The sequence below is a fragment of the Lactuca sativa genome, chromosome 1 (assembly GCF_002870075.4).
Source record: "Lactuca sativa cultivar Salinas chromosome 1, Lsat_Salinas_v11, whole genome shotgun sequence".
NCBI lineage: Eukaryota > Viridiplantae > Streptophyta > Magnoliopsida > Asterales > Asteraceae > Lactuca > Lactuca sativa.
The window spans coordinates 105,393,251-105,414,336 of NC_056623.2; the positions used below are offsets into that span (position 1 = coordinate 105,393,251).

A 21,086-nucleotide genomic window follows, 5' to 3' on the forward strand; every position below is an offset into this window, starting at 1 on the left:
TCAACCATTGGATGCTGATATTGTCAAGAAAAAGGTGTTAGGGAGCTTGTCCTTTCAAGCTCAAACTGGACTTACAAGCTCCCATGCATCCCATGTCTTTGACTATCGTGAACTTAAACAATTGAGTCTGGATAACTGTATTTTTAAGCTCCACTCGGTTTTGAAGGATTCATGATGGGTGAGGAACTTTGTCATAGACTTTGGAGCTAACTTGTGTAGGAGTCAATTTGTTAGAGTTGAAGAATCTGTTGTTGTATATGTGCTTGTATGTCTGGAATTTTAACATCGAGGCAGCAATGCTGCAAGTCTTCCTAGTCAAAACTTGTCATGATGTGAGATTGGCATATATGTTTGGGAGAAATGATTTAGGCAGGGTGTTGAGCAACATGCCGATAATTAAAACATTTGATAGTCGGCAGCTGTCATATTCCAGTTATAAATTATGTTTAATATATTCCTCAAATGGTACCTCATGTCATGTGTGTGCTAACTTATAACCTCCTCACACTTTTTCATTATAGGTCCACGATGACTTCCACACAATTTTAGCAGCTTACAAGTTCCAACGTTTTTCATTGTTGTATATTAAGCTTTGCAATATGAATCAGCTTTACAACACCCTTTTTGTTGTTCACCATGTTCACGAAAACTACATAGTCTACAACTTTTGCAGGCAGAAAAAATTAAACAATGCTGGATGTTTATTTGTTTTGCATTGATTTGCTTGTGGATGCTAACTATCTTTATCTTTTTATTTTTGAGGAGTCTGAAGTAGATGTGAGACCAGCTTCAAATCTTTGAAAGCCACCAGCTGCGTGGATTGCATGCTCAATCATTTGCAAAAGGTGGCGATGTTTTTTGTATAAGGATAAAGATCACATTTCCTGTCATATATAAAGTTTTTGCTGGTTTGTTTGTCTTCTCTTGAGAGAGTGACCATCAAAGCAAGTGGAGCCTGTGATGCTGATCAGAGGATTGAAATTACTAAAGGAGGTGATATATAGTTCAACAGAATTAGTCTATGCGGATCCCACAATATGAGACTTAGTACATAACGAAGGAAGGTTTTAATATATTGAAATATTGCTAATAAATGGTTCCTTTTACTTCTTTTGCTTGTACAAAAGACAATAAAACTAACATTCTATCCATGGTTATGTGATTTGCTGATAAATGGCTCTTTACTCAAACATAACTTTTGTTTGAAAAAGTTAAATTACAATGGCTTTGCTGAATTGATAAATGAATACGTGATATAGCAGAGTTTTGGGGAAAAAAACAATATGACATGCACTACTACAATGAATGTACTTACACTTCCATACGTATCACTACAAGAAAAGTTAGCATTACCGGCGACGCCTTTAGCGGTGACACCAGGCAATAGCGACGGCATGTAATTGACGCGTTACATGTCGCCGCTATTGCCTGGTGTCGCCGCTAATGCTTTGTTATAGCGATCCGCATCAAACTAACCCCATCCGTCCGATTTCTTTTCAATCCAACGGCTGTAGAGGAAAGCAAATAGAGGCGCTGACTTTTCCCTCCACTGGTCGCCGCTGTTGCGCATACGTCGCCGCTATTGCTAATAAATGGTTCCTTTTACTTCTTTTGCTAGTACAAAAGAAAATAAAACTAGCATTCTATCCACATTTATGTGATTTGTTGATAAATGGCTCCTTACTCAAACATAACTTTTGTTTGAAAAAAGTTAAATTACAATGGGTTTGCTGAATTGATACATGAATATGTGACATAGCAGAGTTTTGGGGAAAAAAAACAATATGACATGCACTACTACAATGAATGTACTTACACTTCCGTACGTATCACTACAAGAAAATTTAGCATTACCGGTGACGCCTTTAGCGGCGACACCAGGCAATAGCGGCGACATGTAATTGACGCGTTACATGTCACCGCTATTGACTGGTGTCGCCGCTAATGCTTTGTTATAGCGATCCGCGTCAAACTAACCCCATCCGTCCGATTTCTTTTCAATCCAACGGCTGTAGAGGAAAGCGAAAAGAGGCGCTGACTTTTCCCTCCACTGGTCGCCGCTATTGCGCATACGTCGCCGCTATTGCTAATAAATGGTTCCTTTTACTTCTTTTGCTAGTACAAAAGAAAATAAAACTAGCATTCTATCCACGTTTATGTGATTTGTTGATAAATGGCTCTTTACTCAAACATAACTTTTGTTTGAAAAAGTTAAATTACAATGGCTTTGCTGAATTGATACATGAATACGTGACATAGCAGAGTTTTGGGGAAAAAATAATATGACATGCACTACTACAATGAATGTACTTACACTTCCAAACGTATCACTACAAGAAAAGTTAGCATTACCGGCGACGCCTTTAGCGGCGACACCAAACAATAGCGGCAACATGTAATTGACGCGTTACATGTCGGCGCTAAAGGCGTCGCCGCTAATGCTCTATTACAACGATCCGCGTCAAACTAACCCCATCCGTCTGATTTCTTTTCAATCCAACGGCTGTAGAGGAAAGCGAAAAGAAGCACTGACTTTTCCCTCCACTGGTCGCCGCTATTGCCCTAGTGTCGCCACTATTGCGCATACGTCGCCGCTATTGCCTGTCGCCGCTAATGCGCTTCGCAGATATCCCATTCCAGTTTACCTTTCTGCGATTTCTTTTCTCAGTAGTCTTTCTTATCTCGTTTTTCTCTCCTTTCTTTCTTCAATTTCGCTTATTTCTTCCAACTTGGTGGACTAGGAAGTGCCTGTTGGGACCGATGCTAGCCCCTCCTACCCCGAAGACCGCCACAGCCCCAAAACCGGCGACCATGAGCTACATTCCGAAATTGCCCCCAATCAAGGTCGAATTCCTCCTCTTTTTTATGATTTTTCTGTTTTGGTGTTAATTTAGATGATAAATTGTGAGTAATTTTGAATTTTGTTGAGTGATGATGTTTGTATTTTGAGATATGAAGTGGTTGTGCATTTTGTTGGATTATTTTGTTGGATTGTATGCATTTTGTTGGATTGTGTGTTTTTTCAGATTTGTGAGAATTTTATTATGCATTTTGTGTATGTTTTGTAATTTATGTTTAGATTACATTGGCTTAAAAATGAAATTTGGCATGAATATATACATTTGTTGGATTGTAATTTATGTTTGTACCACATTGCCTTAAAATGAAATTTAGATGTATAAGTTTTTTTGAAACTGGAATATGCAAATTTGATGTATACATTTGGATTAATTAGGTTATTAATAGCAACTTACTTCTAGTAATGTATTGTATATGGTTTCAAAGTGCTTAATTTTGTTAGTGACTTAATGTTTGGCTTTAATTGGATGAAATTGGCTTAATTGTAATTTATCTATACATTTGGCTTAATTGTATGAAATTGGAATATGCAAATTGGATGTATATATTTGGCTTAATTTAAAAAAAAAACATTAAAAAAATAATAAATTAATTGTAAAATCAACTTAATGTAGTTTTAAAATCAAGTTAATAGCAACATACTTTTAGTGACTTAATGTTGGTCATTACAACTTTAGCTTTAATTAGGTTATTAATAGCAACGTACTTCTAGTAATTTTAATTTAATTATGGAATAAAATTAAATTAATTTAAAAAAATATTAAAAAATAATAAATTAATTGTAAAATCAACTTAAAGTAGTTTTAAAATCAAGTTAATGTTAATATTAAAATAAAATAAAATTAGTTTAATAAATTAAACTAATAACAAAAAAGAAAATATTAAATTAATTAGAAAATAAAATTAATTTACCTTTAGAATCAAATTAAGTTACCATTATAAAATCAAATTAAATCAATTATAAAACCAACTTAATAGCAACATACTTTTAGTGACTTAATGTTGGTCATTACAACTTTAGCTTTACTTAGGTTGTTAATAGCAACGTACTTCTAGTAATTTTAATTTAATTATAGAATAAAATTAAATTAATTTTAAAAAAAACATTAAAAAAATAATAAATTAATTGTAAAATCAACTTAAAGTAGTTTTAAAATCAAGTTAATGTTAATATTAAAATAAAATTAGTTTAATAAATTAAACTAATAACAAAAAAGAAAATATTAAATTAATTAGAAAATCTAATTAATTTACCTTTAGAATCAAATTAAGTTACCTTTATAAAATCAAATTAAATCAATTATAAAACCAACTTAATAGCAACATACTTTTAGTGACTTAATGTTGGTCATTACAACTTTACCTTTAAATTAGGTTATTAATAGCAACGTACTTTAGCTTTAATTAGGTTATCCCATGTTGGAATACTTTTTGAATCATCAACTTTATGAATACTCTATTTGATTTTTGTTTCCCAAAAAGTAAACCTTAAACACTAAATTATGTTTCAGTTGCATCATGTCTATTGATAAAAGTTGGACTACTAATCCACATCGTCAATCTCCTGAGTTCTAGCTAGGACTCGACACTTTTGTCGAGAGATCCATGTTACACCTGGATTGTAAAGGTGAAACCAGATGTCCATGTGAGAAATGTGATAATCGTTACTTCATGAATCCGAAAGCAATGAGACGTCATGTTCTTATATATGGTTTCAGTCAATCATACAAAACATGGATATATCACGGTGAACCTTTAATCCCTCTAGTTGTAGATGCCGTGGCTTTGCGCGGGTGCACCACTAGTGTATATATATATATATATATATATATATATATATATATATATATATATATATATATATATATAGAGAGAGAGAGAGAGAGAGAGAGAAGAGGGTTCAACTGAGAAAAAAAGGTTGAGAATGGGGGAATCATTCTCAGCCAATCATTTAATTACCATCTTAACATAAAATACACGGTGGCAAAATTGTAAATATGATATGATATCCTTCAATCACAGATACATAATAGTGGATAATTTGATAACAATTCAAATTCACCACTACTCGATCGTTCATCATCCAAATTTCTTCTCCAACCTTTAACGATCATCCAGATTTCTTCAATTAAATCCTCGATCAACATCATCCAGTGTTAATCAATCATCCATCTTCGTCAAAAACACATTCATCAACATCATTCAACAGTAGATAAAAAAAAATTGTTTTTGGTTCTTTCAATCCAACCTTCAATTATGTTCGAATTCGAGCATATCTTCAACATCTACGATTAATTATACTCCCAGTGTCATTAGATCAACATCATCGATAATCAACAACAATTTCACTTCATATCATTCATTCAACATCGATCATCAGACAAAACTTCTGAATTAAGGTTAGAAAAATGTTAAATCATTTTTTTTTTTTGAAAAATTTAATATAATTATCTATCAATCTACTATTTTATAAGTTTTAAATAGTCAAAGTATCATGTTTTTAGCATTTTTAAAAAAACTTACTTGTATGCACTCCAAGTGTTTGATGAAATGCATAAACTAAATTATCATGTTATATTCACATATAAATATGTTTTCGCACCTTAATCAGTATATGATTATTAAAACACAAAACAAATATACACTTTTGTATGTTATTCATATGTGAATAACATATAAAAGTTATATATATTTGTGAATATATCTTGTAATATTCATATGTTAATATCCTATGTAATATTCGTATGTGAATAAACTGTGTAATATTCACATATGAATATACCATCTAATATTCATAAGTGAGTATATCATCTAATACTTACAAGTGAAAATACTATGTAATGTTCACAAATGAATGCATTATTTAATATTTAAATATGAATATATTGTATCATATTCACAAGTTTATATACTATATATTATTCATATGTGAATATACTGTCTAATATTCATAAGTGAATATACCATGCAATATTTAGATTTGACTAGAATGTATAATATTCACAAGTAAATATACCATATACTATTCACATGTGAATCAACCATATAATATTCATATGTGAATATACTATGTAATATTTATTTGTGAATATACCATGTAATATCACATGTAAATATACAATATAAACAACATATATCATATAATATTCACATATGATTATACATTCATGTGTGAATATACCATATGATAATTAGAATGTGATAAATCGCTATTATTATGAACTAAAAGTATATTTTTAACATTTTTTTATGTGTATTCACATGTTTTTCAGGCATCGTTATCACTCAATAAAAGAATAACATTTCAATCAATGGTTGGTTCATATCCTGATGGTTAACGATTGGTTGACGTAATTGAGAAGATATAATTGACGAAGACAATATGTTTTATATTCACATTTAAATGTTATACAATTTAATATATTCTTCATTTTGATCGTGTAAAATTCAAATGCAAATGATATTCATTAACCAATACAATGTTGTTTGTCTTAGTATAATGCTGATTTTACATGTAAAATAATATTGTTACAATATACAAAAAAAACTATTCATAAACCAATTCTTATAGTGTATTATTTATTTTTATATATAAAGGTTGTATTCACAAAATAAATAAATCAACATGTATAGCTTATTCGCATAAATAAAAATAGCAGATTACAATGATGTTTTTACTAGTATGATTGAAGTTAGTAACATCATCAGTAAATATGTCGTAATGATTTCTAAACTTTATTCATATATGAATAAATAGCATGTCATGATGATGTCATCACTAGTAGGAATGAAAATTTAGTGACATCATCAAAACAATTTGCCGCAATGAAGTTTAGTCTCGGAATTGGATGAAATTCGCATATTTGATGTAAAATGGTGTGATTTACAAAACTCACCGCTTCGCCGTGACGTACGGTGTTTTTCGGCCATTCGGGACTGTTTAGGGCCTCAAAATGATGTTTTTCTATTTTTATAATTTTCCGGAAAAAAAAATTATCATTTATTTACAAATGAATATAACATTAATAAAAATATATATGCTTATATAATTATTTTATTAACCTAAAAAGATTAGTTGTATGTGAATAAATATATATTCTTATCAAATACTTTTTTATCTTTAATTTTATATATTTTGTAGTCCTCGGTTTTATTGACAGTTTTATTCATTTGTGAATAATACATATATATATTCACATTTGATTATTATATATATATATATATATATATATATATATATATATATATATATATATATATATATATATATATTCCTTTGTGAATAATACATATGTTCACATACGGATATAATTCTTATATATTATTCACATATGAATTACAAACTTGCTTAGGACCTCAAAACAATGTTTTTTTTTTCTAAAAAAAATACATTATCACTTATGAATAAAAAATATGATTAATTTTTTTTATAATTTAAATATCATTCTTATATGAATATAGCATATAATAAACATAGTATATTCATATTTAAATATTAGACGATGCATTCAATTGTGAATATTACATAGTATATTCACTTGTGAATATTAGATGGTATATTCACTTATGAATATTATATGATATTTTCATATGTGAATATTACATAGTATTACATGGTATATCACATTTGAATTTTGCATAGTATATTCACTTGTGAATATAATATGATATATTCACTTATGAATATTACATAGTATATTCACATATGAATATTACAATGTGTTTTCACAAATATATATATAATTTTTATACTTTATTCACATATGAATAACATACAGACTTGCGTATTTGTTTTTTTTAATAATCATATACTGATTCAGGTCGGAGAACATATTCATATGTGAATATAACGTGGTAATTTAGTTTATGAATTTCATCAAACAGTTGGAGTGCATACAAGTTAACTTTTTTAAAAATGTTAAAAACATGATACTTCCGATTCAAGTTATCAAATTCAAATCATTATATACTTCCGATTTCGACTTTGAAGCGTGCAATTCCGATTTTCATTTCATTCCAAAAAAAAATCCGATTTCAATTTTGAAACCTTGAAATCCTGATTCCAAATTTCTTTGTAATACTAATAATCAAGACGCGAACTATTCCGATTAGAATATATGTTCCAATTTCAAAAGCTTCCGACTTCAGATGCGACATCCTATGTCTGATCGATTTCACATTTTGATTTTGATTTCCGAAAATCCGATAATGGAAGTGTGGGTGAATCGACATCAAATAGAGGAATTCGCACATGGACCGGATTGGTACTCGAAGGGCTTCCCCTTCCTCGGCGAGGATAGGATTGCCAACCGGATGAAAACCGAAGAGAGCATTGCTAGTTTCATTCCAGTCTTTTAGGAACCTGTGAGTACCGATTCCGAGTCCTTCAATGTCGACTGTGATTGCGGGTCCAGAACTCCAATTCCAATTTCATGAACAACAAATAAATTCCGATTCCAACTGAGTTCGTTTGCGAATCTGGGAAATTCAAATTCGGAGTATTCAACAAATAAATCGATGTTACGTATTTGAGATTGAAGGTTATTATCATATTTACAAGTTTGTCATCGTGTCTTTTATGCTTAGATTAAATGAGTGGCTGAGAATGATTCCCCCATTCTCAACCTTTATTATTTTCTCAATTGAACTTTTATATATATATATATATATATATATATATATATATATATATATATATATATATATATATATATATATATATATATATATATACTTTTGGTGTAGAAAATGTGTAAAGTGGTGTTATGTTGGAATTGAAATACTATTTATACCGTTTTTAAAACCATTTTGGTGTACAAAATGGTGTTCACCGAGTTGGATATGGTTTAAAGTTTTGAAATATGACAAGCAAAATAAAATGGGAAAATGACTTAAGAGACCATCAAAGTTTCAAATTCGTTCGAAAAAAACCATTCAAGTATTACATGTTCAAAAAACACCATCAAACTAAGACATATGTTCAAAAAAACACCAACGAAGTATATGTTCTGTTCAAAAAACATCATATTTATGGTTTGGGATAACTTACATATTTAGTCCCTAACTTTTTTTCTTAACTCGGACGGTCCCTTTAGTTTAGATTTGCTTCGACTTTGGACCCTGATCGAGTTAAAAGACTAATATACTCTTACTACTTTCATTTAACATTATTTTTATTATTTATTAATCATTTATACAATTTATGTTATTATTTATTATAAATATATCAATTCTATAAATAATTAACAAGTAATAAAAATAAGTGTTAAATGAAACTAATAAGGGTATATTAGTCTTTTAACTCGATCATGGTCCGAAGGAAAAATAAAAATAAACGCAACGGGCCGTCCGAGTTAAGAAAAAAAAGTTAGGGGCTAAACATGTAAGTTATCCAAAACCATAAAGATGTTGTTTTTTGGACAGAATATGTACTTCGTTGGTGTTTTTTAAACATATGTCTTAGTTTGATGGTGTTTTTTGAACATGTAATACTTGAATGGTGTTTTTTGAACAAATTTAAAACTTCAATGGTCTTCTAAGTCATTATCTCAAATAAAATAGAATTTGAAGTTTATGGCAGTAGGGATGCTTGCGCGTTACATGGTGTTTATTATTTTTATATTCCGACATCTTTTATATAATGTTCTCTTATACAATGACTATTTACATAATTTCACTATGATATCTTCATTACGATAATTTTATCTTATTTACACCATTTCTTTGAAGATGGTATTTTGCTATGACAAAGACCTTTTAAGTAACATTGATACCTTTTATGTAATTTTGCTATGACAAAGACCATTTAAGTAACATTGATATTATATAGACTCCATAACTTTTTCATACACATACACATACGTTGTTACTATAATTTTTATCTTTATGTAAATTTAATATTACAAAGAACCATTTTATAACTTTCTCAAATATAAAAATCATTAGATAAATTTAATATTACAAAGAACAATTTTATAACTTTCCCAAATACAAAAACCATTAGATAATTTTACAGTGACTTTATAAAAAAAATAAAAAGATCAATAGATATAACATAATGTTACCAAACTGCTCTAGATCGGTTGTCTGAGTGGTTTTTCTTTGGGAGGTCTCAGGTTCGAGACTTCTTGGAGGTTTTTCCATAGGTGAAACGGGGAAAGGGGTAATGGGGTAACTGCCCATGGGTGAAGTTTCGGGAAAGGCATACTCTTTGCTTGCATGTCATTGTACGACTCGAACCACTAACATAATCTAACTATGCCGTTCTAAAAAAACAATAGAGATCAATTATGTTATTTTTCAAACATAAGAGCAATTAGAATAATTTCCCTCACACCGTTCTATAAATTCTAAAAATAAGGATCATTTATGTTGTTTTTTTCAAATAAAAGGACTATTACATAATTTTAAAGGGACCAGTTTTCTAGTTTTTTTTTCTAGGGGTGTGTGTGCGGAGGTTTGGTTCGGTTATTAATTGGTTAAAACCGAACCATAACCATTATGATTGGTTAATGCATTTTGGTAGCCATTGGGTATGGTTAATATTGGTTATGGTTAATGGTTTTTATTGGTTAACGGTTTTGGTTAATGGTTAATATTGGTTAACTATAATGTTCAAAATAATATAAATAACGAAAATATATTGGCATAAAAAATGAAAATAGAATACCAAAAAGTCATCGATGCCAATGTTTGTAACCTAGCTTATAGTAATAGAATAAAATGTGTATATTTAATACTTAGAGTGAGATCACACATAGTCAAATTCAAAATAAAAAACATTCAATAAAAATATAAAACATTAAAAAAAAATTGACATTAATAATTTCATATATTGATAATTGATATTAATATTAAAATAAAGTCAAACATTCATACACGTTCAATACAATTAAATCAAAAACTATAAAATAAAAGCGTCAAACATTCATATTATGTGTTATTGGATAAATAAAAGAAAGGCAGTCACTCATATACATTCATTGTGATTAAGTCAAAAACAGTAAATAAAAAAAGCCAAAAAATTTCAAAAAAAAATACATTCTTAATATATCACAGAGACAAGAAGAACCAAAAACTTAACTTACCTAGAAGTCTTGATTATAAAGTCAAAAAATCATTCGAATAGGACTATAAAGTCAAAACAATATTTGATTAGGATTAACGGTGTGAGAAGCCTTCGGTTACGATTATAAGTATGAAGATTAAACTAATTGGGAATAATGTTTACAAATTGTAGAAGTAGCTGATTATGAATTACAACATTAATCAATAATCTAATTCAATGCATGATTGGAAGATTGTGTGTGTCTATATAATCAGTCTTTGATGGTTTGATTGATGGATTATATTTTCAATATTTTAATAAATCTTAAATAAGTTTGAATATATTAATTTATATATAATCTATAATTTTTATATATTAAAATATAAGTTAGCGGTTCGGTTAATAATGGTTCAGTTAACCTATAAAACCATAACCAAACCGTTAGTTATCGGTTAACAAAAATTAGAAACCGAACCAACGGTTTTTAAAATGGTTCGATTATTATGGTTCGGTTATATCGGTTAATTTGATTTTGATTCGGTTTTTCGGTTATTACGCTCACTCCTATTTTTTTCAAACATATAAACAATTAATTGAGAATTTTAACGAAATATATTAAAACAAAAAATATACGAGTTCCGAAATGGTAATCTTATGTGTTTTTCACTCTTCACGAATCAAAACACAAAGGAAGACTAACACTAACATAACCATAGTGTTTAGTTTGGTAAAACATATCTCGAAAATTTTGATAATTATAATTGGGTTAGTCGGTGTAAATGTCACATTTTGTAATATTTTTTTCTTTTTGTCTTTCCTACCCGGCCTTACTTTTTTAGCCTGTGGTTCTTTTAATAAAATCCCGCGTTTTCCAAAAAATCAAAGGAACACTAACGATGATATTTACAGCTTAGTTTTTACTACATATCCGATTTAGGACTGGTGGTAGTAAACCCTAATTCCCAATTCTCGACATGTTACACAGACGGTAAACTAATTGTTTCGCCAGATTGTAAGATGGGTAAGTTTCTTTTCATAAAACTCCATGTTTTTATTCTTTGAAAGTCATGTGGAAAAGGTTTTTTTGGATCGTTGTTTAGGATTTATTGTTCGTTCTAGTTGGAAACATAAGCGCTGTTTTTCGTGGTCGTTGTCGAGCATTACGTATCCACTGGAAAACAGAAATCAGGAAACTGATTTCCAGAAGATTTATTACATGAGTTCGAATATGAAGAGTAAAATCTAGTTTTTGCCCGTAGAATATGTATATTATGTGACCATGTAAGTTGTTTTAAGTTAGGTTTTTGCTAGGGGAAGCCATTAATGCAACAAGAAACTTGAGGATACACCAAAAGGATCTTTTCCTTCTACACATTCTAGGATTTCGTGATATAGGTAACAGTTTTTCACAAGCACGTATATGAGGTCAGCTTGTTTGGCGTATTCCATCACACATAAGTACATAACCCATTAACTACTATAGCTCCTTTAACTGTTTTTAATTAACCATTAACTGAAAACGTCTCTACCTTTGCTTTCGGATACCTTATATTGCTCTAGGTTGGATTAATATCTATTAGGGCTACAAAATGTTATATATGAGTCACATATCCTCAAAAAAGTGCTTACAACCATTAAATCATGAGTATTGCAAATAAAATAATTCCTTTATCATGAGTTATGTTTCTTATTGCCTTGTATTTTTTTTAAAATAGTTTGGTCCTGTTTTCTTCCGGATCTAACAACAGAGAATCATAGAGTTGAGGTTGTAACTTGTGCTAAAGAAGATATAATCAGTAGCTTGCCTGAGCACTTGATAGACTTAATCTTAGAGCGGGTCCCACTTGAAGAGGCTGTAAGGACAAGCATTTTATCAAAAAAGTGGAGGTACAGATGGACCAAAATGGGGGCGCTGGTTTTTGATGAGCAATTCTTCAACAAATATTCAAAAAATGGAGCTTTTGGTCGTAATGGGTTTATAATGATCATATACAAAGTCTTGATCCTTCACAAGGGTCATATCTCGAAATTTCTTCTCGATATACCAAATATAAATATGTTTCTTGATAGCTTTGAAGAAGTTGATCAATGGATGCTACTCTTATCAAGAAATGGTGTCAAGGAACTCATCCTAACTAATTCAAGTCAATGTTATAAACTTCCTTCTTATGTGTTTTCTTGTCTAGAATTGAGAAAGTTGGAACTGGAAAACTGTTTTTTCAAGCCACCAGATGAGTTTGAAGGATTTGTTTATCTCAATGATCTTGAGCTCTGTAACGTTGATTTTGGGGCTAATTTGTGTGGAACTGAGATCAACTTACCACAACTTAAGGAGTTGTCCCTGTTTAGGTGCACAAATGTTTACAATTTCAAAATCAAGGCTACAAAACTGAAGAATTTGATTGTCTTCGAATCTCCTGATTCCATGGTGCTTCACTTATTGCACAATCCATGCCTTATGAAGGTTTTTATGTCTTTTCTGAAACCTATAGATGAGTTTGTAAGAGATGAAAGAAAGACATTGTCCATTGTGTTAAGTAACTTACCCAAAATTAAATCGTTATATCTTGATGGTCTTTTCTTTAAGGTATGATACAAAGTGAACTTTTAGTGTTATACCTTTTGTCTTTTCTTTATGTAAGTTATGATCTCACTTTCACTTCACAGGTTTTGATTGCAGAAAAGCTTCCAAAATTGCTTCCATGTGCAATTAGTAGTTTAAAGCATCTGTGTTTGCTATATTATGAACTTTCTGATTTGGATCAACTTCATGGTGCTCTTTGTTTGCTTCGGAACTCGCCGAATTTAGAAAGTCTGTCTGTGAGATTTGTGGAGAATGTAAGTAACGAGTGCTTCAAGTATATTTATTAGAGTAGGATGCGGATGCTCACCACTCTTGCGTTTTTATTTTTTTTCTACAGGAACCTCAAGCCATTCGTTATGATGTGGGACCAGCTTCAGATCATTTAGAGGCTGCAAACTGCTTGGATTGTACATTGGAACAGTTACAAACTGTTGAGATAACATATGTAGAAGGATCGAAACCGGAACTGCTTTTTATAAAGCTTCTTCTTGCTCATTGCCCTTCTCTCCAGAAGTTTACCATCACAACAAGTGGAGATCTTGATGCTAAAAAAATACTTGACATCTCTAAGGATGTTATGCGCTTCCCTCGAGCATCACCAAAAGCAGAAGTGGTCTACTTGAACTCGGAGACATAATTTTGTAAGAATGTTCAACAACATTGTAAGGTAGGTTTAAACGCTCTACCTTACGAGCGTATTTTCTTTATGATGTAATTTGAAACGTCCCTACTCGTTTTGATTTTTGCTTCGGTTTGGTGTGTGTTAACACATGTAAATAGTTCTATGCACTAAGAAGAGACGATCTTCTGGATTTTGAGTGAAAGCTAAGTTTTACAATTTAAAACCACCAAGAAAGGTTTTGGTTTTGGTTAATTGGTTTTGCTAATGATAAAGAACATGGAATGTTGGTGAATAATAGCGCGTATTCCACCATCCATATTGCATTAATGATATCTGGTTGATATTGATAATAATAATTAAAGTCACATATAGTATGCCACAAATTCGGAACTTATGTAGCGCCAAAAATGGTTCCCCGTATTTAAGGTATTTTCTTCAATTTTCAAACTAAAGTGCATATCGAAAAGTCTTTTGATCATAATCCAAAATTCAGAATTGGCTTCATGTCTCCAAATGGACAAGCAAGACTACTAAACTCTTTGAAATGTCTTTTTAGTATACAAATATGGGATTATTTGTTAAAAAAATTGTCAAATTTACAACTTTTGTGTTGCATTTGCATTGCATCAGGAACGGAGCTAGAATTTTAGATTAACGGGAGCTTAGACATACATCATAATATATATATATATATATATATATATATATATATATATATATATATATATATATATAAAATAAACGGTTTGAGTGAGATATATGTCTATATTGTATGTGAGTTAGTTATAACTTTAATGTTTTTTGAAAAAGTTAAGTAATAAATAATGAATAATATATAACAAAACATTAATATCCAATAAAATTTATTACATTTTAATACATATAGAATGAGATGAAGCATACAATTGATGGTAGGCTTTGAAAGAGATGGAGTATATAGTTGATGGGCTTTGAGTAGTAATATACTAATGTCAATGGAATTAGGGGGGCACAACACCCACTAGCCTCTCTACCCATGCATTGAATGATTGTAATTTAATATTAGAATCTTGTGAAATGTTACATAACTATATCTAAATTTTATTAAAAATTAGGCGAAAGGCCACACATTGCGAAAAATACAATTACATATTTAAAAATATATATAAATATATGCTATTAAAAATTATCATGTTGTTATTATATAATATCTTAAATCTAAGGCCTCTTTAGAAACAGTACTTTGTTTTTATTTGTGGATTTCTTTTGTTTCCTTTAATTTTTTTTCCTTCGTAATCTTTTTATGATGGTCTTTCCCACCGCCTTGCATTTATGATCCATTGGACACATATCTTCCATTTATGATCCACCACCTCTAAATCCAATCGGTACCTCGATGTATTTTCATCACCGCTTATTTTGATCAGGTTCAACCATACACCGCCTCTTTTATCCCCTGTTTCTTTTTTCCCCGATCGCTCCACTGCCTAATACATGACGCTTCTTCTCTATGTTTCTTCTTCATCTCAAGCTTCATAGATTCGGGGTCCCCCACCGCAGAAGACATGATAGCCACCACAGTCCACACCACGCAAGCTTACCTCGCCTCCAGAGGGATCGATGGCGCAATCAATCAAAATCAAAACACCCATGAATCGATTTTTCAACGCACCACTCTAAGGGTTCTTCAAAGGCACTTCCTTATATCCAATAATTTGTTAATTTTTTCTTTAGGTAACTAATAATTTTTTTTTTCTGGTTTGTTTAAATGTACCACCACAGATTGATCGTCAAAACCAAAACCAGGTGACGCCGGCGAAAACCATCACCAAGGTAGTTGAAGGTGTAATATTTTCGTCTCTAAACTTTTTTTCTTTTTCTTTTTTAGATTTGGAATGGAGATGATGGAGATGGATGCTTTGTAACTTGTAGATTGCTAGTTGTCAGAGCTACCCTATTAGTAGATGGTGTTGGATAAGGTGTCTAAGTCCATAACTATATTTGGTATGTACTTGACCCGGCTTGGTATGGTCCATTTGGGTTGCATGACATCTCAACATTTGGATAGACAAAATGAGAATAAGGACACTTATGATTTGTTAATATTAATATGATTCATATTGTTTAATTAGTATTGATCAAGAATTAATTTGGAATTAATTTTGTGATCAAAAGAGACTAATTAAATATATGCGGATTGATTGTGTAAATATTTCATTCTTATATTGTGGGCTTATGATCCATGATTCACTAGATTGGGCTAGGACGTATTGGGTGCTCCATGGATCATGGGAATATGAAAAGCTATGCACATTAGGGTTTACATGGTGTAACCCTACATGTGGCACACTATATAAAGACCCTATAGGCTAGCAAAATCGGCACTAAGACAGTAAGGGTGAGGGCTAGCCGATTTTGTGCTCAAAGTGTTCTTATCTCAAGTTATTCCAAGTGTTGTGGTGTTGTGTGAAACATTTGAGGCATCACACTTGGGGTGCTAGGCTTATAGAGTCTTAAGGAATCAAGCAACACACAAATGTATGTTATTCTACTAGTTTTTTATATTGCAAGTTCCCTATAACATGCTAGTTAGGATAAGAATATTGGAAAAACAAATTTGCATGTATATTAGAGAAAACATAGATCCAAGGTTTCTAGGGTTGCATGCACACCATAGGAGTGTTAGATTGCTTAAAACCCATCAGTGGTATCAGAGCCTAGGCTTGTTTTCTATATACTTGATACAAAATGCTTGAAAATTTCGAAAACTGTTCACTGTTCAGTGGACTCGCCGAGTGCAATGGGGGACTCGACGAGCCCAAGTGTATCTTCATCCTACTCGTCGAGTAGGTTCGTGCACTCGACGAGTAGGAGGCCCAGAGTGTAGTTTTTCGAGTTTTTAAGATGGAATTGGATTAGAAGCATTACACTAAACTGTTTTGGACTTATAAAACCCGTATTTGATGTGGTAATGATTATGCTAATCCAATTTCAAAGGTTATTATCAAAATTTCAAATTTTATGTGTGTTTATATGATTCTTGAAATTGTTGATATGAATGTTCATACACTTATGAGTCTTGGTAGATCATAGGAATCATTTGCAAATTATTTGTTAGTTTAATTCTTGATCTAAATGTTTTTAATGGAGTCCATAATTTGTCCTCAAGTTATGGATTACCAAAAGTCATTTCTTTTAAAGATCCATTAAAGAACCATAGGTTACATAAAATGAAGAGTCTTCCTTTTAATAGACCATTAAACTCATAAGTTATGAAATGAAAGATTTTGAATAGTTTCAAATCTTGCCCTCAAGTTTTGGAATTTGTAAAGTCACTTTAGAAAACTTTAATTCGATACCCTAGAGTTTTAAAAGTTAAAATTCAACTCTTATACTTTATAGTATTATATATATATATATATATATATATATATATATATATATATATATATATAGGGTTAGGTTCATGTGAGAACAATATTTATTGTGAGAACGTGAGAACACTACTTTATGTTACTATTCTGCTATGAATTTTGTATATACAACGTTATAACATTATTCATCAACAAATATATGAACAATCACACATTAATATTCACATTAAAATTTAGTATCTACAACTTTATGACATTATTCATCATTGAATATATGAAGAGTCACATATTTAACATTCACATTAGAATATACTAAATTACTACATATATATATATATATATATATATATATATATATATATATATATATATATATAAATTTTATAGTAGAATGACAATATAAAATTGAATATATTCATATTTTAATTACTACAATACTATACATATTAAATTCAAACAAGAATAATAGCATACAAATGATGTTCTCACGTTCTCACAATAAATACTGTTCTCAAATGAACTTAATTCTATATATATATATATATATATATATATATATACATATATATATATAAGAGCAAGTCAGTTTTACCATTAGTAGGCCTCATTCTTGAAGCTGGTCTATAATGGGGGTATAAGGTTGTTGCCTATAAAATGACAGCTTAATAAGTGTCCACTCTTACCCGCCGCTTCCTTGACTGGTGGAGGGTCATTATCTAAACGTAGGGGTGTCAATTTATGACACGACACGACAAAAATACATGAAACGAAACGAAATCGGGATGAAATCAAAATTTGAATTCGTGTTCGTGTCGTGTTCGTGTCAAGATTAAAAAACACGATGTCGTGTCCGTGTTCAAAAATCGACACGATTAAGCATGTGGTTGTCGGGTTTTTCGTGTTTGTCGTTTTTCTCGTGTTATATATTTTTAAGTATGAATGAAATACACTAATAGTTATGTAATATTATCTTTGTCGTGTCGTGTCGTGTTGTTGTATTTTTATTGGTTCGTTTTTGTGTTAATGAAAAAAAACACGACATCATTTCGTATCGTGTTTGTGTTATACAAAACATTGTGGTGTCGTGTTGTGTCAGACCAAAACACGACACGACTGCCTGATTTGACAGCCCTATCTGAACGAGTAGGACAAGGACTATAATTCTCATTAAAAGGTATAATGATAAATAAAGTAACTAAACCTTTTATTAATTCCCAATCTTAGTTACTTTAGGAAAATGTGAATTTGGTGCTAACCATGAAATTACACTTTGTACATTACCAAGTCATTGGTGGAGCGTGTGTGAGTAACCGGGACACTAACATGGACTAGTAAGAGTGGCAAAGGGTGACTTAATATTTATCACAGATCGGTGGAGCGTGTGTGGGTAACCGACACATCGATTAGGTGATAAAGATTAAGGGTACCAAGTTAATTTGCATGGTTATTCACACCTTGTTTGTGATTCTCGGCATCCCAGTCACAAACTTTAGAGGGTAGAATCGAGATTTAAACATGCCATTGAAAATTTCAATGAATCTCAAAAGATCTAGGAGTTTCAATTAAAACCTAATAATTTATTTCATTTTTATGGTGGAAATTGGTGAATCGTCATTTGCCTACCTTCAAATATTTTATAGCTTAGATTACGGCATCCCTCTTCCAAGTTTTAAAGTATTGTGTTGGGTCCTAGCCTTAATATTACATTTGGGTATCTTATTAAGGATTCCATATTTATTCTAAACTTATCTTTCTTCTTTTCAGATGTCTTCCAACAATGTTGCTTCTGGCTCAAACCCTACCAACTCCTTCTCTCTCGTGAACCTTTGTGGGAGAGTCATCTTTGATGGTTCCAAATTTATGGATTGGATCCGGAACATCGGGATGGCCATGCGTTATGAGGACAAATAATATGTCCTCGACAAGGAGCTAAAAGAAATTGATGAGTCTATTGCTACTCCAGAGGAGATCGATGACTTTAGGGCACATAAGAGAGATGCTACCAAAGTGGCATGTATCATGTTGGCCATATTGACAGCTGAAATCCAGAAGTCCTATGAGGATTTTTACCCCTTTGAGATGCACTTGGATCTGATGGACCACTACTATCAAAGTGTTCATCAAGAGAGGTATGATATCATCTCTTCCATGATAACAACCCGAATGAAGGATGGTGAATCCATCACGGGCCACTTATAAAAAATGCAAAGGTATGTGGACCGTTTGCTGAAGTTGAAGGAGTTGGCTATTGATATCATACTGCACTCCTTACCTACTTGTTATGATCAATTCTGAATGACATATCACATGAACAATGAGGAAGTTACACTCAGCAAGCTTCAAAGACTTTTGAAGACCGCCTAAAGTGGTCTCCAGGGTAAATCGGTTGTTACTACTCCTACTCCTAACACCGACCCTGTCTTGGCAAGTGGGCAAAGTAGAAGGAAGAAGAGGAAAACCCCTTCGAAGGGTACCAAGGGAAAGGGGCACTGGAAACTAATGTTAGCTCCTCTTCAAGTGGAACCAAAGGTGGTTCTGTCACTCCTTCGTCCAACCCAAAGGAAGCTCAATGCTTCTATTTTCAGGAAAAGGGGCACTGGAAGCAAAACTGCCCCAAGTACCTGCAAGATGTTAAGGATGGGAAGGTCAAACCTACCAATGCAGGTATTTACACTATATTGTCTAATAACTCACCACATACTACTTCTTGGGTTCTTGATACAGGTTGCGGTATTCATATATGTTCTAATTTGCAGTGCCTAAGAAGAAGTGAGGATGTGGAGCACGGAAAGATAAACGTGATCATGAGGAATAGGAAAGCTTCACCTGTCACCAGGATTGGAGTTTATTATTTGTTGCTCAGTAGTGGGTTAGTGTTAGATTTGAATAAGTGTTGTCACTCGTCTGAAATGGCAAGAAATATTATTTCTTTTCATGGCTTGTACAAACAAGGTGTTACCTTTTCGTTTGATAATGAAATCGGTGCTATTAATGTTTTCTATAATGATGTATTTTACTTTAAAGCATTACCTTGTAATGGTGTGTATGAAGTTGTGAATGTTGTAGAAAACTTAGGAAATAATGTTTTACACATTGATTCTTCCACTAGTTTGGATAAGGCATCCTTGTGGCTCTGTCGTCTTGGACATGTCAACAAGAGCGCATAGGCCAACTCTAGAAGGCTGGAGTCTTGGAGTCATTTGACTTAAGGTCAGATGATAGTTGCAAGTCTTGTTTGCTTGGAAAAATGACAAAGCCACCCTTCACTGGTACTTGTGATAGGGGCGAAGGTTTGTTGGACCTCATACACACAGATGTGTGTGGACCCTTCATAACCGCCATAAGGGATGCTAACCGCTTCTATGTGACTTTTACTGATGATTATTATAGATATGGTCATGTCTAATTAATCAAGCACGATTCAGAAACCTTTGACAAGTTCAAAGAGTTTAAACAGGAAGTGGAGAATCAGTTGAGCAGGAACATTAAGATGCTCCGATCCGATCAAGAAGGAGAGTATCTTAGTACAAAGTTCCTTGACTATCTTAAGGAATGTGGAATTGTTTCACAGTTGATTCCTCCCAGAACACCACAGCTTAATGGTGTGGCTGAGAGGCGCAA

General features: G+C 31.7%; 1 protein-coding gene across 1 annotated transcript; it reads left to right on the forward strand.

Annotated features, from left to right (window-relative positions):
* The first annotated feature begins 1,301 nt into the window (after positions 1 to 1,301).
* On the forward strand, positions 1,302 to 14,394 carry LOC111879247 (F-box/FBD/LRR-repeat protein At1g13570). Its single transcript, XM_023875716.3, has 5 exons — positions 1,302 to 1,396; positions 12,207 to 12,301; positions 12,622 to 13,493; positions 13,574 to 13,744; positions 13,828 to 14,394. Exons 1-5 carry the CDS (start codon positions 1,302 to 1,304, stop codon positions 14,125 to 14,127), a joined length of 1,533 nt encoding a protein of 510 aa, XP_023731484.2. The 3' UTR covers positions 14,128 to 14,394.
* Positions 14,395 to 21,086: the final 6,692 nt, after the last annotated feature.

Bases quoted from the DNA above. Each gene is read 5' to 3' on its own strand.
- LOC111879247 (XM_023875716.3), top strand. From the start codon at position 1,302: ATGAATGTACTTACACTTCCATACGTATCACTACAAGAAAAGTTAGCA. The intron at 1,397-12,206 runs GTAATTGACGCG...GTTTTAAGTTAG, and splicing joins CCAGGCAATAGCGACGGCAT to GTTTTTGCTAGGGGAAGCCA. The intron at 13,745-13,827 runs GTAAGTAACGAG...TTTTTTCTACAG, and splicing joins CTGTGAGATTTGTGGAGAAT to GAACCTCAAGCCATTCGTTA.